This window comes from Phaethon aethereus (assembly GCF_964289735.1).
Source record: "Phaethon aethereus genome assembly, chromosome: 11".
Lineage (NCBI taxonomy): Eukaryota > Metazoa > Chordata > Aves > Phaethontiformes > Phaethontidae > Phaethon > Phaethon aethereus.
This window is the reverse complement of record NC_138587.1, coordinates 6,486,807-6,509,510: the sequence shown is the minus strand read 5'-3', so window position 1 is coordinate 6,509,510 and position 22,704 is coordinate 6,486,807. Positions and strand designations below refer to the sequence as shown.

The following is a 22,704-nucleotide window of genomic DNA, read 5'->3' as shown; positions in this document are numbered from 1 at the left end:
ATCGCACCGCACCCCAGCCCCGGCTCAAACCCAGCCCCGGCTCAAACCCATCCCTGCGCCCCCAAAGCGGCGACGCCCCTTGTCCGTACCCCGGGCCCCGGCTGAGGCTCGCTTACCTGGGGAAGGCGCCCGACACCCAGTGCCAGACCCGCGCCAATACCGAGTCCATGCTGGACCCAGAGCCGGACCCAGCCTCAGGCGCACACTGGACCTGGTGCCCGGCCCACGCTGGCCAAGCCCGCGCTGCACCCAGTCCCCGTCCCGTGCCGGCCCCACGCAGAGCCTGTGCCAGGCCCGCACCGAGCCCCGTGAGGCGCCGCCGCCCCATCCTGACCCCGGCGACATCACCCACGCCCTGAGACCACGGTGGGCACCTCAGCTCAGCTCACCTCAGACCCGTCGGCCCCGGGGAGCCCCGCAGCCCATGGGACCGGCCGCTCCTCCCGTTACGCGCTCGCCGACGGCCCTAATCCTCATGCCGCCGCGGCAGCTGCCAGCCGTACGGGGGGAGCGCGCACGGCCCGGCCCCACCAGGCTCCGCGGGGGAAAGGCGGCCGCCGCGAGTAGACTGCGCCCGCCGCCGCGCCCCTCCTTCACACCCCCGGGGAGCGGAGCGGGGCGGGGCGGGCCGCACCGCCACACCCCGTCCCGTCCCCCACCGCGGGGAAGCAGCCGCGGCCTGGGGAGAGAGCTGGCGCCGCCGGAGCCCGCCTCAGCTGGAGGCGGCGGGAGCGCCGAGCCGCCGGGGGCGGGCGGGGAAGGAGGGAGGAGCCCGGCCGAGCCGGGCCGGCGGCGCCGCCGCCGCTCACCGGAAACCGGGCGCGGGGCGGCCGCTGCCGCCGCTTCCCAGCGCCCCAACCCGGCGGCCGTCGGGGGGAGCCGCGGCGGTGCCCGCTAGCGTAGCTGCGGCCGCCGGGGCTGGGCCGGGCGGCACCTGCCCGGGGGCGGCGCCCGCCAGGAGACAGCCGGGCGCGGACGGGGGGGGGCGGTGCGGTGCGCCCTGCTCCTGCTCCTGTTGCTGCTGCTGCTGCTGCTGCCGCCGCTGCCGGAAACACCGCGCGGCCGCCCGCAGCGGGAGCGGCGTCCTCAGGATGGGGAGGAAAAGGCCCTTTTCCTGCCGCCGCTCAGCAGGAAGCGCAGCCCCCGGCACCTCATTGTTCGAGGCGTCCTCGCCCCCGGGTACCGCCGCCTTCAGCAGCTTTTTAGCAGGCGGGGAGGTTAATCAATCCAGGCAGGCTCCCGGCACGGCAACCCGCAACGCTTGTTCACAGCTGCACTGCCGCGCTGACAGGACCCCCGCTCCGCTCCGCAGGCGGGGAACGAGCTGTTCCCCTGCGCCCCGGGGCAGGCAGGGCCCGCGGGGCGCAGATCGTCTGTCCGCAGCGAGGGAAATTCGTCCGAATTTCACCTAACCTTTAATCTCGCTACAGCGGCGCGTTTGTGAATAAAGCAGCCTCCCGTCCCGAAACACGCGTGACACGGCCCGCTTTTAACTGGCGTTTGTGACCCTACCTTCAAACTGGATTTGCTCAATTCTGACTTGAGCGGCCTTTTCCTTTAGCACCAACGAGGTTCAGGCACACCCGCCCAACCACAAAACTGATTTTTAAGTCTTTTCTCAAAGAGAACCAGAGCACACTCTTAGCACAAAATTTTATTTTACCCTGACCCGTGCTTTTTACAGTTTATACACATTTTACAACTAGAAACCGAGGGTTCCAACTTCACCTCAGGGCAACGCATTTCGTTCCCTATCCAGGATCATTATAGCCCTTCGTAAAACATACGTACATAAATAGCAACAAACCTGTAGCAGGGCAAAAAAAACCCTCATAGAATTGACCCCCTCTCTCACATACGGATACACAGGATTTTGAACATCATCTCCTGTGTTGCTTTCAGAAGGAATATTCTAAAATAAGAAATTTAAACAGAAGTGGACATCAGTATTCTGACCAAAGTCCTTTCATTTTGCATGTTACTCTTCTAGGCAATCTCAGCAATAGTAATGAACTTAAGGTGTCCCAGCAGACATTAATATTAGTATTTCTTTAAAACAAGCATACAAGATTTATATAGAAGATGATCAAAACAGAATACTTTGAAGTCCGTTACCTTCCAACAGCCACTTTGTTTTCTAAGGCTTTGATGATTAAGACACTGTAGGCCATCTGATTCTCACGGGACAGTAAAGGTTGCACTAAACAGGGAATAAAGAATCCAAAAATAGTCAATACAAATATTTATATCTACTTTTGTAAAATTTAAAAATCTAATACTCTGATAAATGCTTTTATATCTAAAACAGTTAATGTTGACTGCATGTTAAAATTTCCCATCTCCCCAAGCTCTTCCTAAAAACCCAAGATAGTCTGAGACACACTCAAAACTGCACCTGTGTCAGCCCCTAAGGAATATCTACTCACACATTACACAGGAAACATTGCCTTCAAAAGCACTGGCAGCAACAGGACCAAATAAAAGTTCAAAGTATTTTCTCACTGCTGCATTTATATATCAAGATGGTAAAAAAAATTGTGAAAATCAGCAACTTATTCACTGCAATAGAATAGAATGAACAGAAAAGCTTCTTTTATTCTGAAAAGCTGAATAAAATTTATCATCTTTGACCATCATAAGAAGTTCTCCTTTTTTTAAGAAAAGGCTGAACTTCCAACATTTGCACATCAGAATGCTAACACACAGCAAATCACTAACTTCCAACAAGTGCTTTTATATGGAGTGTGGCTTGGGTTTTTTTTTGGGGGGGTGGGGTGGGGTGGGGATGGGATGGTTATTTTGGGGGTTTTGGGTGGGGGGTTTTTTGAAACTCAGAGCAACCAACCCTGCTTCAATATGAAGGCAAAGTGTTAAATTCTGGGTATTTTAGAAGAAAAATGGTTTCACCTTGGTTTCCAAAACTGAAACTAAGAGTAAGAAGGTAGTTCCTTCCCACCTCCTCATATAAAAAAAACCCCAAAAACAACCAACTTTTATTTTATTAAAGCATTAAAGTTGCCATGACAGATGGGGAGTTACGATAAATTTCAGTGTTCTTGCTCTATTGCTGTACTGAAATCCTCAGAATAACTGCCTGAATCTCAGACTGAACTAGGCTTGTCCTCAAACATACCCTTGCCTGTGTGACTGTTCTCCCAGTCAGGTATACATCCCTAACACACGTAGAAAAGTCGTATTACTGAGAAGCTTCTCTCCAGAAGTAATTTCACATTATTCACATCCTGTCTCTCAGTCCACTGAATGCACAAGCAGGAACAGAGTTCTCTAACTCTGTAACCCAATTTACAACGTGCACAGATGTGACAGAAACCTCTCATAACAGAGGCAATGGTATGAAAAGCAAAGAAGTTCAATTGCCAAGTATTTCACAAAAGTGCTTATCACAGCTACAGTTCTGGGATATACCAAAATATCTGCTGTCTGGAATGCAGAGAGGAAGACTCAAGCCTCTTCCCCCCCTGATTCTCAGCATTCCCAAGGGGCCAATTCAAACGTTCCCCTGACATGACTGAAAATGTGGCTAAACGTCAAGCCACGTGGATGTTATCTGACCAATACCTTGCTTAAGGAATGGCATGAGAAATACTCTGCAGCCACTGGAGACTTGCCTGAAAACTATATTAAGTCACAGTACAATTTTGCAAGAAGTCTAAACCTTGCTACTTCTATACAAGGAACCATGACAGCAGCAGCAATTAATGAAAAAAAAAAATCATTTATCTGCATTCTTCTGAACTGTTTTACCTACTGTTAAAAATCGGCATTCAACCCTAGAACAAATATTGAGCAGTTCAGATTTCTGGTGTTAAAATTTCTGGTGGTAGAGTTACAAGCAGAGCTGCTGTCTCTAGACAGCGTATGAAACAACACAAGCAATATACAAGATGAAGCTGTAATTTAAAGTCTTCTCTGAGTGTCACACTCTGCTTTAGAGGACTTAGTGTAAAGTAATTAGACTAATCTGATTTGTCTAAGAATAGAGAATTATCATCCTAACAGGCTCAGATGTTGCGAGTACAAATATGAGATTTTCCTGTCATAAAAATATCCACCAATTATGCTTCAAATAGCAAGCCACTGCTATTTTGTTATTAAAAATTAACTGATGAGATTTTAGAAAAACTCATATTAAGAACACTTAAAAAAGACTTATAATGTAATTTTCATAGGTATACAGGGTTTATGAATCAAGGGCTGCTTTAGTAAAACTCACGCCTTCCAGTGCTGTCTCATGAGGTAACAATCATCATTTCTGCTGTTTACAAGCAAAATGGTCCACCATTCAACAAAAACTTAAATAAAGGGGTGACAGAAAAAGAAAATTAAATATTGCACAAATAATTTAACTGCAGACAGTACAAGACACTTAAAGCATTGATTTTTTTTTGTCAACATGTGAAATCTATTATAGTCACATTTTCTATAATACAGTTTTTTTTTTTTTTTTTACAAGACATCTAAATTCAGCATTTACATAAACAATTATCTTTACAATCTGTAATCATATAATGTTAGGAGTTCCCAGGAGAAGTTAATTTTGTCTTTGTTTTAAAAGTTCATCTATCTGAGTCTTGTACATGTTTTTTACATCTTCGAGATCCAGTCGGAGTTCTTCAGCTTCCTCTGCTTTCTCTCCATACATCTGAAGAATTGTGTTGTATCTTTGATCCAAATCCTGCAAGAACATGTAGTTTGTTATTTGACTGTTTTTAAAGTTTAAAAAAAGGTGCTGCTAGGATAGCATTTTATACTACTAGGTAAAATAAGACTAGCATTGTTTTATCAAAGCGTAACTACTTTACAATGAAGCACATAGTAAACTCTTCTAAAATACTTTATGCTTTGACTCTCTGCATAAAGCTAGATTTATATTCTAGATGTAAAAGGAAGATACTGCAAAGACAAAGATCCTTGACTACAAAGAATTAGTGCTGGCTTCAGAGGAGGTACTGTAGCATCTTGAAGTTCAACTGCTATAAGCATTAAAAAACAGTTAGCAAACTGCACTAAGTTTTACTACAGGAATGACCACAGCTTGTGAAATGTTTCCCTAGGAAATTTAACATTTTTTTATTTATAGAACAATGATCATTTACAAAATTATTCCAAAACTACTTCCCGTATTTCAATTTAAGGTCCTGAACATGCAGAGGATTAAAATATTTGTCCTATTACTTGTATCACTACTGCACACTCATCCAGCTTCTGCATCACACTCTCGTAAATCCATGTTACTTATCAAAACACCCCCTTTACTAAAAAGGCTACTTCCAGACAAGGGTCTTAAATGGGAAAAACAGAAATATCATCTCTTCCCTGATTTAGAAATGTGCATAAGATTGTACGCTAACAACTGCATTTTGAAGTGACTACCTAGTCATGGAGTAGGCATTTTGAGATTCTACTATATAAAAAAACCAGACTGTTCAGTCACTTATGATTAGGGACAGATTTGAATACAATCCTCAATTGACAGGGGTATTCCTAAAAAAAAACCAAACCACCCCAATATGCCAATCTTATGTCAGATCTGAAACAGAAACACACTTACCTTTAACTGTGCACGTAATTTTGGTATTTCCTTCACTTTTTCTTCAAGTTCATCATTTTGATTTGTTAATTTAACCAGTTCTTCTGCCATTATTGATCGAGTTTTCTCAAGGTTTCCAATTTCCAGCTAAGGTAAACAGTTTTAACAATTAGGAGGAGGAAAGAATTTACCGTATTTGTAAAACACCAGATCAAAATATTTTGATACAGTAATTAAGGGTTTTTCTTAAGCCAGATTATGAAACAGCCTCCCCTGGAATCACTGTCACTTTATTCCTAAATCTGATCAGTGGTTTGCTGTTGTGGGTTTTTCTTTTTTTTTTTTTCTTTTTCAGCTAGACCAGTTAAGTTTTCTGGATAGGTCCTTGTCAAAACAAAAAAGGAAGCAACAAATCCTTCTCTTGCTCATTCCTACACATACCTCCCGCGGCTATTCTGGTTAACAGAATTGTCATGAAAGCAGAAGAGTGAATGCACGCTGCTGTGAGGAGAGGGACCAAGCTTTTTAAATATAAAACCAACAATATAAAATTGACTGCATTAGTATTTACACTTACAAATGCTGTGTTTGGTTATGTAAAAGTAGCTACAGTACCTGTAGATGTGAAATCTCTCCTTCTCTTAGTTTTAGCTGTGATTGAAGGTTTTCAATTATACTTGAACCTGCTCCCATCCTTATAGCATCATAAAGATTGCTCCCACTAGTAGCTATTGGCCCAAATGAGTGATCATGAGGCTCATCCTACAAACCAAAGGTTAGAGAACCTTAAAGTTAGACAAAAACATGTACACTTTGGAATCTTCTCTCTCCTGAGGTATTATGTCATTTAAGATTCAAAGTTATACTGTTATTAGGCAAGCATTTCAATGCTTAAGGTTTGTTTTTAAAGCAAAAGCTTAAGGTGAATTGGTAGAATTTGAGATAGCTCCTTACTGGCAAGTTCTTATGTCATCTATACAACTGCCATTTAAATTGGACATCGAAACTGTTCCCCATAGGAAAGCAGCAAGAAGCAGTAGACTTCATGCAGACCATAACAGTCACCGATACTTTCTAGGAACCAGGGTGGTGCCCTAAGCCAGAATTGCTAGTAAAAATAAAACAATTTATTTGACTCCTACTAGTGTCATTCAGTTCTTCTAGATGAAATTAAGACATATAAAATCAGCGCCAATACACGTATATTGTTCTGTGACAGTTTCACACTGTCTTTTACAGATGCTTTACTATGATAGACATCTTGCTTACAAGTTTGAAAAGTTTCTGCATAGGAACGACCTCATCTAAGGCAAATATAACCTCGACGAGTCATTTTCCACATTAATAAAACTTCCTGAAGAGGAAATAAAGCAGTTTGTCAACAAAAAAAGCCAATGTAACTGATAAATGATACCTGTGAGAGGAAAGATGTCTGAAGACCTGCCATGTCAACTCCACTTATGGAACTAGAGCGTGACACATTTGGGGTACTTGAAACAGTTTCAACTGTAAATGATTTCCGATCCTTAAACAAAACAAACAAACAAACAAACAAACAAAAAACCAAACACCCCCCCCCCCAACACCAATTAGATAGAGAAAAAAGTTTACAACATGGTAAAAGACAGATTCTGTAAAGGACAGACTGCCCTTTTCCACCACCAGCTATAGAACATAATGTGACAGATTAACCTTTCCCCTTCCCCCATCCCTAAAATGACTGCGCTACTAACACTTCCAGCCTACGTTCAAGTCCTCAGATTTTTCAGGAAACAAAGATAGAAGTTGCAAATTACACCAAAAGAATTTCTCTTTCAAGTAGCCAAAGGAGATTCAGAGGCAGTTTTGTATGCCCAAATGTATCACAGGAAGAATATCCTAAACCCAGAAGTATGTCTCTTTTTAGAATGCATGTCAATACTTCTTTCTTTTTAAATAAAGCACATGAATTCAATTCTGAGATTTCTCACATGCTCATACCTCACTGACATACCTTCCCAACAGACTAACCTCTTTTTACAGGCAGCATCTGAAAGTCAGCTAACCTCTGAATGGTAAAACACTTAGATTTTAAAATTGGAGATGGTAAGAAACCAGTAACAGAAACAGTTTTACTTAAATACCAACTGCTAATTAGCAGTAACAAAGTTATTGACTATTCAGGACTGTTCTGTGACTTGTGATTTAGCTGGAAAGCATGTGGTACATTACACACAGTCACGTGAAACGCAAAACAGGAATTCAGTGGAAGCAATGCTAGTAGTCTAAGCAAAGAAAACAAGTAGAAGAAAAAGAATCCAAGAGCATTCAAAAAAAATCAGAAGATTAAAACAATCATTACCCATATTTTATCTCCTCCCAGGTTAAACAGACTACTACTCAAAGCTCATTTCAGTGAGTATCACACAAGCACTTATTTCCCCGGAAATAAAAGGCAGCCACAATAAAGAAAAAGCCAAGTCCCTAATGCCTAGGCCAACAGTATATACTGTACTGCTCTAAGTCCACTTCGTTGCTTGCAATGGTTTCATGTTCTAGATATCTACTAATATAATGATAGTATCAGTAAGATTGAACAGAAATATTAGTTTGGTACCTTCTCCTTTGCTGCTTCTTGCACGAAAATTGCCTTCTTTCTTTCCTGTTCAACTTTCATCTTCTCCATTTCTAACTGAGTAGCTAGCAGTGTCTACAAAAATAAATACAGGTTGTTAAACTCCTGCTAGCTCAGACTTCAGTGATAACATAGCTTAAAGCTGACGTAGGCAATACCTTTTCTTTCTTTGCATCTTCCAAGGTTTTTGCATACTCATCTTTGAGCTCTTCCAGTTCAACCTCATACCTGCATTGAGGAAAGAGAGAGGTAGAGAAAGTCAGTAAATAAGTATTGTGTGTTTAGTTTAGATTCCAGGCTTTAAAACATTAGGAAAGTAACATACTTCAGATAATCTTCAGCGTGAAACAAAGTATCCTTAACAAGCTGGGCAACTTTAGCGATAGCCGTCATCATTTTGCATAGTCATATCAACACTCAAAAGAATCAAGTCTTCCCACTTGCAAAGAGATCTGCTGCAGACGGTTATGCAAGAGAGAGCTTACTCCATTTCACCACAATTTTAAAGAGACATTGTTAACCAAAAATGCAACTCACCTACTGTTTTCACTTTCCATTTTCTTCAATCTGTTTCTCTCCACTTCTAGCTGAGCCTGAAGACGTGTATTTTCTTGCCTTAAAAGACTATTCTGAGATTCAGTAGAAGACATCTGAATTTTATTAGAAAGAAGTTCTTCTGTAGCAGCCCGTTCTCTCTCAGCAGCTGCTGCTAGAAGAGTTTGAGACTCACCTAACATTAAGAAAAACAGGGAATTTAACTTTTTTGATGAAACATCTATAACATGGGCCCATTATTTAAGCATCAAAATGGAATTTGAGAATTTTTAGATGAAACTATTTTTTCTTAAAAAAAAAAAAAAAAAATTCAGAACCATTTTCTGTTGTAAAGAAAATTAAATCTTTTCCACCATACAGTTAGAGGAACAAAGCAATGCAGAACAAGGAGACTTCATGCTCTTTCAGAATGCAGTATACAACTACAGAATGCCCCCAGAAAAGTAGTAATTTCTCTGGGTCCACCTTTGGGCATTTAAGGCATTTTTCATTTAAAATAGATTAGTACTGTATCAAAAAATATGTATCTCATTACCTATGCAGTTAGGTAAGCAAATGATTTGAATCTCTACAATACAGAACCTAAGCACCACATTTGACAACTGAAAATGCTGGCTTACTTCCAGCGTCTCAATGTCCACCCTTCCTTTAGATGCTGTAAGGACAGGTACGTCTTAACACCTACATCTTATAATCTTATATTACACCGTGTTTAAGAGAATCAGTGAATTATCTGTCCAAGAACCTTGGCGGAATACCCCCACATACCATTTCCTTACAGAAAAGCATTTTGTGCTCATCTCTCCTGACCTACCACCTACGGTTTGGGCAAGTGTCAAGCCCTTTTCATTTACCTCCAACCATCTCACATCTTCATCAAGAACCTCACTGCTCCGTAAAAGCTAAAAACATCTTACCAAGTCTGTCAGAAAGGTTCTTTTCCAATTTTTCCCATGTTGAGGTTTGTGCTCCCAATGTGGCTTGCAGATTTTCTATCTGCCGGAGAAGCGGCCGTGTAGCAGATGTAACACTTTCACTTAGTTCTTGGTTCCGGCTTTCTGCTTCTTGGAGTCTCTGAAATCACAAATTAAATATAATTAAGATTTCAAATCATAGGATGGATTAAAAGATCAATACAGAATTCAGCTAAACATGTAGCAGTTGCCTTATATTCTAAAATTCTAGTGTGAGTCCAAACACCTAAGTGTGAAATTTCAAGATAGAAGCCTAACATTTTTAGTAGGTGATAGAGCAACAGCCCAGAAATGCTACATTTCAAGAGCCCTCTGGATATAACTTGGAACATTTTAGCAACAATCTATCTATCTTCTGGACCTTAAGGACAAAAAAAATACTGTTAAGAAGCAGCTGAGGAGTAATTTAAAACGTATTTGCTAGCAATTTTAGAGGACAATTACAAACTTAATGGCTGCATTTTATCTTATACTAAAAGGATAGCATTACATTTAAAAGGCATCACAAAAATAATAATTTTGTTTTCTATATGTGATTAAAAAAACATTTCCTTTAATATTTTTTATTGTCATTCTACACAGGATAAATACTGCAGGTAAGCAGGAAAACAAAGCCTCTCTTTCAGGCTATTGATGTCATGATAGCATTTTACTTTCAGTTTTTGAAAGCCCTCTTTGCAGATACACATTGGCATCATATATTTGGTACAGTACCTGTTGTAGTTCACCGATTTCCTGGCGTAAATAGTCTTCTTTTCTTGCTGCCTGCTGTTCTGCACGTTGCAGCGCTAGCCTCAGGTCTGCTACCTAAATAAACAAGACATCACCACTAATCGCTTGCCAAAAGTTATCGTATCACCTATTTGTTGCTACAATCCTATACCATTTTTAACAGCATTAGATAGGGTATGTCTGTTTACAAGTTAAAGGCTTACGTTTTGCATGCACACAAACAGTTACACTGATTTACCTATCACCAAAAATTTTGTCCAACTAAATTTCTTGACCTTTGCATCATGGTAGGAGCACTACAATCTTAAAATGGAGCCTACAATTTCATTTAGACAAGTAAAATTATTTTTGAACAAAAGTAGTATTTTTGAACAAAAGTAGTATTTTTAAGCTTAGTACAACTACCACTAAAGACTGAACAAGTTCACAGAAAAGAAATCCATTGGGTATTTGCTAAGTACACAAAAATGAGCTCTACCTTATATTGCATCTGGTACATTACATCAGATGCACACACCATCTAAGTACATTCATTTGTTCCATGAAAAAGTTTTATTCACTGCATTTAAGACCCACCTGAACCGCCAAAGCTTCTTGCTGCTGCCGAGCCTCATCCTGGGCCTTCTCCAGAGCTAACCCAAGCTCTTCCTTTGCCTTCATTTCTCGACTTAGCGCTGCTTCTTGTGCCTCACTGTCCTTTGTAGCATTGGCTTTATGAAGATCTGCAAGTTCCCTGGGGGGAGTGTGGGGCAGGGCGAAGCGCAATGCATTTACACTTTATACAATGCCAACAGTGGCTTTGCAAATAATTTTGTTATATATTCACATTTCACAAGCATTACAAAAGAAATAGACACAGAAGCTGAATGTATGGTTGAAGACAGGCACACAAACATCTGCTTACTTGTATGCACTGTCAAGTGCTGCCTGGACACTTCTGTTCCGTTCTTCAAGGTCTTCCACTTCTGCCTGAAGTCTTGCAAGATCCTTTTCTTGTCGCTCTACAACACCGTTCAGTTGTTTAATGCTGTCTCGATGCTGCTTCTCAAGGTCTTCCTTGCCATCAAGCACCTATAAACGTGCAAGTAAGAAGCAAATAAGAAGCACTAATCGCAGTACGTGAGGTAGACGACACCATCCGAGGACGATGGTGGCAACCTGTGGCAACCAATTCAGGATAAATTTACTCAAAATGACTAAACCTATCTAACACTTTGCCAAAAGATAAAGGTTTTGCTCCCCCAGCCCCCCCCCAGAGGAGGGGTCTCATCATCACAGTTTCACATACTTCCTTGTACTCCGTCTGCTGCCTCTAGGGTCTTGATTCAATCACTAGCCAAGCAAAAAAACTGCCCAAATCTTGCTGGTACAGGTTTTCCAACTGAAATTTAGTGAACTGAATTTGGTCAGCACACCTGATAACCAGCAGTGCAAGTGCAAACAAACAGCTAGAGATATACCTGACCGCAGTTATAAACTGCTCTAAGAACACACCCAGAAATCACATCTCAGTGTTCCAATAATATGAAATAGAGAAGTCTCCCAGAAAAGAAAAAAAGTATCAGTCTATCTGGAGTCTTCCCAAAAGGTTAATCTGCAGCTAATATAAAAAGCTTTTTTTTAGAAAACAAAACAAAACAAACACCTCACCTGTTTTAAATGCTGCAACTCCTCTTCCAATTCCTTAATCTTTTTGTTCTGTTTTGTGTTAATATTTTCTCTCTCTTTCTCCTTGGCTCTTAATTTCTTAATAATGTTGGAATTATGCAGCTGTTGTTTGGAAAGCTTTTCTCCTGTGAAGAAAATTTACATAAAGCTAGTGCATATTGCTGTTATTCTATGAACTGTCCCTATTCACACCTGCCCCTGCTCTTCAGCCCCATGAAAGTAAAATGAAATACGTATCGAAATACTTACTCCTACATTTTTTTCATGCAAGTTCTTAACTTTTACATCTACCTTATTCTTGCTACACTAAACTATAGTGAGATAGGATAGCAGTGAAAGGTTTTGAAAGTAAAGCACGAGCTCATCATATCAGGAAGATGTCTAGTTTATATAGTAACTGTATTTTACTTCAAAGGTAGTAAGTGAGATGCTGTAGAAATGCCTTGAACAATGCCCTAGTTAGATTTCGGACGAATGGAACATGGAGTGTTGTACTGCACGCTGGCTTTATCTCACAGCACCTTTTAATGCATACTGTAGAAAGTATCCCTCCAGCCATCTGTATCTGACTGATCCCTCCTGTTGCTCTTTGCTATTAACTAAATGGTTTAAATGTTCAGAAACATCTAACACGCTTCAAATGATGCTATTTTTTCCCCACATAAAGAGGGTGCATATGCGAAGGCAGTACATTTCAAATTATTCTACGAATCTTTACTATTAAAGAAATTTTGAATTCTCACCTTCTTCCATTAATCCTTTGATTTGCTCTTCTTTTTCTTTCAGTAATTCGGCAGTTTCATTGGTATTAAGTCTAGTAGCCAATTCTTCTTTAACCGTCTTTACTTCCTAAATAATAGGATAAAATACTTAGGACCATTTATTAAAATAAACTTAGGGCAAAATGCACAGTAAGTTACACCGATCACCTTTTTCTTCTCCCCTTCCTCTCAAAATGCTTTTCTTTGCAAGAAGGGAACACTGAAGATTATCTGATCAAATCAGATTGCTCAGAGTCTTATTCCATCAAGTTTTAAAAACCTCCAAGGGACTGAGACTCCATAAATTCTCTGCACAATTTGTTCCAACTCCTCCTTCCCTTTCCAGGTATCAGATAATTTTTCTATTTCAACTTACTACTGCCTTAATACAAATTGACAGACACAGTGACAAAATAATTGTGAATTTTAGTTTTTTTCCCAGTTACAGATTTGAGTTTACTTGTTGCAGACTAGTAATAAGCTAGAGAAACGTAATGCTGTGATACCAGGTCAAGAAAGTTTAAACTCCACAAACTTTGTCACTGCAGGCTTCTTTGCTCATTCCAAACCAATCCACCATTAGTCCCTTATTTTCCTACCAGTTAATCCTCTAAAGAGGCCATTCCCATTCTTCACCACTTCCCCATATCCTCAGGCCATTCTTCTCCCTCACACCAACGCAAATGCACATATGGGCACAAGGTAAATGAGAGCAGACATTAAACCCTTTTTTTCCCCCAAACCAGATTAACTTTAACTTAAACGAGTTCCCTAAACTGGCTCACAACACAGCTGTAAGAATACATAAGTCAACACAAGGAAACAAGGGGCAGCCAGTGAGGCTAGAATCAGCTTATGCTAGTTACTAATACTATGAGATAGCACTTGTCAGTCTCATGCTTTTCCCTAGATTAATTTTTATGAATTTACCTGAAGAAACTGAATTTTCTTTTAAAATAATAACCATTAATTTCACTAAAAAGCTGAATTACCTTTTTAGCAGCATCTCTTTCTTTGCAAGCTAGCTGGAGCTTCTTTTCAGCATCCGCAATTCGCTGAGCAAACTCCTCTTTAAGAGATGAAAGGCTACTGCTCTCTTCTTTCATTCTAAACATTTCACTACATTTAAAATTAACATTTCAGAACAGTTGCATGGTTATGTGACATTCCAAGCAGTTTGCAACAGGCTGTCTTAAATGCTTTTAAAAAGTGTTTTGTTCTTTTTTATTTTATACATGTTAACCAGAAGCCAAAAAACCACACCCGTATTAGAAGTACTAATCAAAGATCTTTATTAATTCAGTAATTTACCCATGAAAAAAATGAAATGCTTCATTTACCTTAAATGTTTTGCCCCTTAATCAAGGTCTTGCTGATTAACCATAGTCTGTATCATATACAGGGCAAATGATTAAATGTACTTTTAAGTTATGACCAATTTAGTGATTAAGTAATAGCTTCACATATTACCTGTAAATTTTTAAACTTGATATTTGATCAGTGAACTGGTAAATCCAGCTTTTCATTTTTTTATCTTTTAATTTTAACTGAATTAAATAATACATTTGGGTTTTTCCCTACAACCAGCCCTTTACCACACTTTCACTGCCTACATTTTAGCCAGCAAATTACTTAGTAAATCAAGTTCATCCATCTGTATCAGAAAACTCAGTCTCCTTTAATAGCTGAATCCAGTCTTATAACAAAGATCTTTATTGATAACCAAGTCTGACTCTAAATACCTGTTTGTCATTCCTACTGCTTACTTACTGAGAAATCTTTCACCAGCCTCTTCCGAAAGGAGATTCTGGCCCCAAGAAAAAATGTGTCTTAAAAAAAATACCGTCACAGCACATGCAATCATTATTTCCACCTTTCCCAAACAGTGCACATTCCTTGCAACCTTTGTTCTAGTTATAAAGCTACTTGTTTTACGATAATTGTCTACTGATTGTATTACAGTAAAGTTACAGTTACACCCACTACCGTGGATATTTTCATACTTACTCTTTTAGGTTATCATAAGCTTCTTCCAGGCGTGCCTTTTCTTTACTAGTACTTAATAACTGTATTTCCCTCTTCTCCAGTTTCTCAGTTAATGAATCAATCATCTGGACAATGTTTTTACAGATAAAGATCAGATGAATGGGACAATTAAAACACAAGAGGGGCAGGCTTCCCCTTTCCCCCCACCATTCCCTCCCAACACTATTTAAACCTGAACTTATCAATGTTTTTAGGAATTTGATGTAAAAGTCAGTGAAGATTACAATGTTTCTGCCACATTAATTTAGATCTAAGCAATATCTAAACATGACACCTGTCTAGAGTTTTAACCAAAAATCCTACCAAGTAAGCACGTGGCTCAGCTAAGTTCCTCAACAAAATCATCAACAGTTATACTTATTTATAAATAAAGTTTTAAAACAGAGCTGATGGCCTGTAAGACTATAGCTAACATTAACCACTAGGAGACCCAGTGTGTTCTTTATACCACTCTTTACAGCATCACAGAATAATTTACATTGGAAGGTCTCTTCTGTGAAACGTTAGCATAAAGCGGAACAGCATCAGATGTGGGAAGCAAACTTTCAGGCAGGATCAAGAGCTCTTAGCTCCCATCATCAAAATAGTTTCTTAATACCAGATTTTGGAAAGCTAAATATAGAGAAATAACACAAACCTACATGCAAATACACAAATGAAACGGATTCTTTAAACATAGCTCAATATGGCCAATGAAAGACAAAATTTGCTGTGGTCTATTATCACTATTTCCCGTAACATTTAACCATTTAAGTTTGGAAAACGTATGGATAACAGTCCATGGCTTTGGAGTTCCCTAAGGAATTTACACTGACATTCTGTACAATTTACACAAAAAAAAATGCTTTCCTTAAAACACAGATTACACTGGGGTTTTATGAACTCCCCTAGGCAATTGCTTTTTCCTTACTACTACCAGAAACAGCATCAGTATTGCATGCATGCCTAGAGGGCAAGGTCATCTAGGTGACATATTAGGCACACAGACTATGAGCAAAGCAAAATGCAAAGGAACAGTGCAAAACACATGTCAAAGGAGCTCAGAAATTAAAAACAAGAATAGAAGGACAGGAAGACAACAAAGGAAATGGAGAAAACACGGTACACACAATACATCGGCAGAACTGGACAAAACACACTGCTTCAAAGCTCTAGTTTAGCCTTCCGTTCACTTGAGCATCGTACTTCCACCACATTTCTCGTCATTCCATCTATCTAAACTAGCTATACAAATTTCTTTTAATCTATTCACTACCCATAACTATCCTCATCTTCTTTGTTAAAAACCCTAGTGTACCTTCTCTTTAGAAGTAAAGATTATTTCTGCTAAAAACAAACATTAATTTATCTAGTAAAAAGGACTTATTTACACTAACTACTGCTATCCTCAAAGAACATGCATAATGCTCCTGGAATGTAATCAAATTCTAACAGTTTGTAAGCCTGTGGAAAAAAAAATGCTAGCAAAATATTATCTTGATTATTGCTGAAATACTAAAGGCTTGTAGTTTCATAATTCAAATCAAAATACTGCAAGGAATCTCTTCCACCTTTCACAGAAAAAAATTTACAGCAAAGAATTAAAATAACACATTTGATCTATCAAGGCTTCCTGTTTGCTAGCACTACTCACAATTCACAATAAAGGTATCTAGGCAGATTAGGTGAAACCCAAAACTATTTGACCAGAAATTTCACCAATATTATTCCACTGCAGAATATCATGGACAATTTTCTACAAGGTAAGGTAGTTTAGCATCAATTAATTCATTCAAATAAGATGAAGCTGCTAATACCTATAAGGAGATGACAGGAGTTTCATTTGTAATTAAAAGGTGTGTTTGCAAAACATATTTTGCAGTTACCTTTTTCAACTCTTGCTTTTCAGTGTCCTCTTCTGACAATTTTTCAACAGCATCCTGCTGTGGCTCAGTCTCCTCTTCCACGATCTGTTCTTCCACAGTTTGCACAGTGGCAACCAAAACATCTGGCTGCTCAGAATTAACAGGGGTCGCGCTTCTCCCACTCTCTTCCATCTCAGCTTCCTCAGCGTGTAAAACAGGAGCGTCATTCAAGTTTTCAGATTTATTTTTCAGAGCATCAACCGTTTCTGTCTTTGGCACAGAAGGACTGACAGCAACAGATGCTGAAGCAGAAGCCCTGCCTGATAACTCATCATCTGAATTTATTTCGCTTACACTTCTACTATCTAGAGACTGTACACTAAATGAATCAATTCTTTCAAAAGCATCAGAGGAGCAGCAGCTCTCAGTCATTTTTTGAAAGTCATCTAAACGATTATAATCTGCACAGGCAGATGTAGATAAAAGCTGAAATGATGTTTGCATTAGATGAAGACTGGATTTTGAATCTGCAGCTTCTTGTCTTGAACTTACTGAGCTCTCACTTATTACACTTTCATGGTCCAGAACTTCAATATCACTAGTTGTGGATGTCCCCGAGGAGAAAGTGCTAATTGGAGGTGATGGTGTATTGCTTTGCCTGTCCTCAGTCTTTCGCTCCTTTGTTTCCAAACCCATGTCTTTTGTACCTGCATTAAGAGGCTGGGAAGTGCTATCTGGTGCACCTCCTGTTCCATCTGCTCCCACACTGGATCTTCCCTTAAGACCATCTTCAGGTACTTCCAAAATTAGAGCAGACACCTTTTTGTCTGTAACTTCATTTGTGCTTTCTTCATGCTTGGCATTAGATTTAAGCACAGAATTCTCTTCTAACTTATCCTTGGGAATATCGATGTTTTTCAACTCCACTGGGACAGCTACAGAGGAATCCTTCACTTCTGCCTCTGTTGGCACTGGTACTTCCAGCTGACTGGGGTGTTGAGACTCCTTTAAAGTGCTTTTCACCTCCTCTTTGGGTCGCTGTGATTTGGCTGGAGGTTTGGACACCACTGGATTTTTCTGAATACTCTGAACGTCTGTCGGGGAGAGAAAGGCACTGAAGAAGTTTTCAGATTCGTCTACTACCGTCCTCCTCACTGGCTTAGTGATTGCTGTTGGTGATATTGGTTGATTCTGTGGTTCTGTATTCGAGCTTAAGCCCCAGGAAGATGTATCCCATCCTCCACTTATGAGAGAATTTGTTCCTAAAAACAAAAACAAAACAAAAAAAGGCCAAGAACACTTAAAATGTATTCATTTCCAGTATTTGTCTTTTTAGACATGACAGTTCAGAAAAAACGTTTTCAATATCATATAACTTAAAGGGAGTATTTTACATGATCACAAACAGCATTTTTGTTACTACTTCCTTATAAAGCTTGGAACAGATTTTTAGACAAAGGAAAAGAAAATTAAGGGAGCAAAGGTACGAGTACCTAAATGGAACCAACTTACTCCCTCCCTGTTAAACAGTCACTTAAGCAAAGGCAGAAAGAAACCATACACAAATTATAATAGCAAATCCAAGAGCAAGAATTTCAGAAAGAAGGTGGAGAGAAGTGTCTGGGAAGGGGAAATGAGCCCATGCAGCATTCTGAAACCTGTAAGGACAAGCCTGAAGCTTATTTGGGCACAATAAGCAAGCATTTCCTTTGGGAAAGGAACAAGGGAGAGGGAATGTGGCCTCCTGCTTCCTGTAGTGAGAGAACACCAGCCAAAACAATCTGAAAAACTCTAGTTTAAAAGTAGAGAATTATACAGATTACCAAAGGAGGAAACAATTACTAGGTCATAAAAGTTATCTGCCAGTAGCACACAGACAAACACTTCACACACCATTACAGAAAACAGAGGGAAAAAGCCTTTAAATATTTGTAGAATTTAGTTCTAGGTTCTTGCCCTTTCAGTTTGTGATGGGCTTCATATTCTTCCCCACACAGCAAGCAACAGCTTGAAGCTGACAATACACGTAGTCAGCAGCCCAGCTAAAATGATAGATTTCTTCTTCTGCGGAGAAATACTGAATTGATTAGTTCTGAAGCTGCCCTAAAACAATGTTAACAGTGAGTTACTATTACTGTGTTTCTTGTGGGTTTTCCCAGGACTTGTGAACAGCAAGGACAGTAAGAATTCCATCATCAAATTTCCGTAGCCTCCCAAGTAAGAAAGATAAATCCAAAAATAATATCCAAACTGATTTTGTAGCTACAAACATAATCTGAATAACCTAACTATTTCAGGCTACCTAAAAAGAAGCTTACTTTATACAGCAGGATCTATTAAAAAAAACCCCAATTTATAATATTTAATTTCAGAAACCACATTCAGAAAATGTTGATATGTATTGGCTTAAGGATCTGAAATTCAGATAATTACTGCTCTCATTGCCAAAAATATTACAAACATCTGATTTATTACTACCTTGGCCATGATTCAATAGCTTCAGAAAAAGCCCTGTGAACTATAACTTTCAGAAAATATTCTACTACTTTTAAAAACAAGTATGTTTTCCTTGAAAAACAGGTGCAGGCTGATCTTTGCTGCTTTCTTTATGAATTACAGAACTACTATAAATACTAAGATATTAAATTAAAAAACAGTTTGGACAAGCCTACAATTTTAAGCAACAAAGCACAACACAGTCTTCTATAAACAATTCTTGTAATTTAAGATGACACTGGACTATGTAAGTGACTGACAACCCACAAAGGGAGGAAGACATGCAAAACTGACCCTACGCTTTGCTGAGCAACCAACCTAGAAAACACTTTCAATTGTTACAGCTTTCAATTTTCAGAAATCGAACTCTGCTGTGGTTATACCTGGAAATAACCTCCTCCTCCTACAAACACATACGACTTAAGTTTGCCAGCCTTTTCTTTATACATTCTTATCTTTAAGGTATTCTTGGGGGAAAAAAAGTTTCTAATGTGAGGGCTCCTTTTTCCTCTTTCATTTCCAAGCAGCAATTTAGGACTGACCATTCAGTCACGTGCTACATTAGCACACGTACAACGGAGACACTTCCTCATAACCAAACCGTGACAGTTCTTCCACCAACACATTCCTTTCAACAGATGTTGGAGGATTATGAATTTAGCACCACAAAGAGTGGAAACATCACTTGGCTTACATTGACCTGACTTTCAGCTTCTACTCTGCTCTTCCTGCCACAAAAAGAAAACCCATGCACGCCTCAGAAAGAACATAATTTCCCCCTTTTTATTAACAGAGCAGTTTTTATCACCTATTAGTCCCTCTAAACAACGCCTTGAGAAACAAGGGTACAACATGCAGTGCAAAAAAGCACGACACCGGTGATGAAAAGCAGGTATTGTGTGTGCTGCTGAGGCTTTCTCTGCTTTTTTTTGTCAGTGTTATCCCTCCCTCACCTGCAAGGGTGGAACAAGAAGTACCACAAGCCTTGCAGAATAGGCTTTAGACAGGGAAGGCTGGTTACACCTCCACAAGTGGTCTTGTTTAATATCTTTATCGATGATCTGGACGAGGGGATTGAGTTGATCCCTCAGTAAGTCTGCAGATGACACCAAGCTGGGCAGGAGTGTTGATCTGCTTGAGGGATCTGGACAGGCTGGATCGATGGGCTGAGGTCAACTGTATAAGATTTGAGAAGGCCAAGTGCTGGGTCCTGCACTTGGCTCACACAACCCCATGCAATGCTACAGGCTTGGGAACGAGTGGCTGGAGAGCTGCCCGGCAGAAAAGGACCTGGGGGTGTTGGTTGACAGCCGGCTGAACATGAGCCGGCAGTGTGCCCAGGTGGCCAAGGAGACCAACAGTGTCCTGGCCTGTATCAGCACTAGTGTGGCCAGCAGGAGTAGGGAAATGACTGTGCTCCTGTACTCGGCACTGGTGAGGCCGCACCTTGAATACTGCGTTCACTTTTGGGCCGCTCACTACAAGAAGGACATTTGAGGTGCTGGAGCATGTCCAGAGAAGGGCAACGAAGCCGATGAGGGGGTCCGATGCACAAGTCTTACCAGGAACGTCTGAGGAAACGGGGTTGTTCAGCCTGGAGAAGAGAAGGCTGAGGGGAGACCTCATCGCTCCCTACAACTACCTGAAAGGGGGTTGTGGTGAGGTGGGTGTTGGTCTCTTCTCCCAAGTAACCAGCGACACAGCATGAGAGGAAACGGCCTCAAGTTGTGCCAGGGGAAGTTTAGACTGGACATCAGGAAAAATTTCTTTACTGAGAGAGTCATCAAGCATTGGAACAGGCTGCCCAGGGAGATGGTGGAGTCACCATCACTAGAGGTGTTCAAAAAACGTGTGGACATGGCACTTCAGGACATGGTTTAGTGGGCATGGTGGTATTGGGTTGATGGTTGGACTTGATGATCTTAAAAGTCTTTTCCAACCCTTTCTGTGATTCTGTGAAGTGTAAACCCCCGCCCCAGGTGAAGGGGGAGCGACGGGAGGAGGAGAAGGAGGGCGAGGGGAAGGTGCCGCCCCTGCCAACCCCACTGCAAGGGCCGGGCGGGAGGCCGTGAGGCAAGGCGGCTCAGCCCGCCCCACTGCGGGGCTTGGGGCATGGCGAGGGCCGCCCGCTGTCGCCCACGCTTGCCGTCGCCCACGCTTACCGTCGCCGTAGTCGGGGATGACGGCGTCGGTCCAGGGGCTCTCCTCGGCCTGGATGTCCAGCACCCGGTCGATGGACTTCTGGGCCTGCGACAGCGCCTGCTTGGCGAAGCTGGACAGCTGCGAGGCGTTGAACCAGCTCATCCTCCGCGTTGCCCGGTCCCGCGCGGGGGCGGCGGCACCGGGCCACAAGCACAGAGGCGAGCGGGGAGCGACCCCCCCCCTCAGAGCCCGCTCTCCAGCGGCGGCGGGGCCGGCGGCCTCGGCTCGGCTCGGCTCGGCTCGGCTCGGCGGGGAGGGGCGGGCGGCCGCGCGCCTGCGCAGCGCCGGGCTCCACGTCGCAAACAAGCCCGCGCGCAGCCGCCCGCCGGCCCCCTGAGACGTCACGAGAGGCGGAGCAGGGCCTTCCGCCTCGGCACCTGTCATGGCGGAGGGATGAGCCCGCCCCCACTTCCGCCTCGGCACCTGTCATGGCGGAGGGGCAAGCGCGGCTCCGCTTCCGCCTCGGTACCCGTCGTAGGGGAGGGCAGGCCCTGGCTGTCCCCCTGCTGTTGCGACAACTCTTCCTGATTAGAGAGTAAAAGGCCAATTTTAGTTCCCGCTTCTTAATGCTTCCTGCAGCTCCCTAAATAGACGCTCTTCTAGACCTCAGCTGGCTGCTTTAAGTCCCACTGCTTACGTGGGGCCTTTTAACACTTCCAAAGGCTGCAAAGCTGTTAAAAATTATCTGGTTAAAAACTACAGTGAAGTGCCCCCGCTTCAGTGCAAGTGCAAGGCTGGAGGAGGTAAAGTCAAAGCACAGTTCATACACATCAAGTGTGTCAGAGAATTCACATTGAGGTGTCCAGCGCCACTTACAGAAAGGTCTCTGACTGCAGCATCTAAATGATGCCGTAGGTTTTTTAATCTTGAACGTCCACTGACAAGCCACAAACTAAGGTGTCTTTATGATTTTTTTATTAATAAATACCTTAACAGCACCAATGATACTTGAACATAATCCTGCAATACCATGCACAGGGGCTGCTTGGGGACTGCGAGCTGACATGTCTGTATTTTCATGTACAGTTTATCATTTTGTCATGAACAAAGTAATCTCTTCCATACTTAACACCTTTCATAAAATTGATAAAATCAATATCAAAATGCTCATTTAAATCTACTGCCCTCTTTTGGTTTCAAGCTGACTAAGCAAGTATATAGGAGTGCCACAATTTAAAACCAGATTTTAAATTAGTTCCTTTTAAAGGGTCTTCTCATTGCATAGACGTGAGCAGCACACACATGTTGAAAACAAGACTTT

At 41.5% G+C, this 22,704-nt stretch overlaps 1 protein-coding gene across 1 annotated transcript; it reads right to left on the bottom strand.

The window, feature by feature from the left end:
- Positions 1-4,014: 4,014 nt before the first annotated feature.
- Positions 4,015-21,545, bottom strand: TMF1 (TATA element modulatory factor 1; the record flags this gene model as incomplete). Its single annotated transcript, XM_082004738.1, has 17 exons — positions 4,015-4,696; positions 5,573-5,698; positions 6,167-6,313; positions 6,966-7,076; positions 8,148-8,240; positions 8,324-8,393; positions 8,703-8,895; positions 9,638-9,794; positions 10,409-10,501; positions 11,003-11,159; positions 11,331-11,497; positions 12,077-12,219; positions 12,838-12,943; positions 13,848-13,974; positions 14,863-14,966; positions 16,767-18,007; positions 21,404-21,545. The coding sequence occupies 17 exons, from the start codon at positions 21,543-21,545 to the stop codon at positions 4,553-4,555; spliced, it is 3,321 nt and encodes a 1,106-aa protein (XP_081860864.1). The 3' UTR covers positions 4,015-4,552.
- Between the last annotated feature and the right edge of the window lie 1,159 nt (positions 21,546-22,704).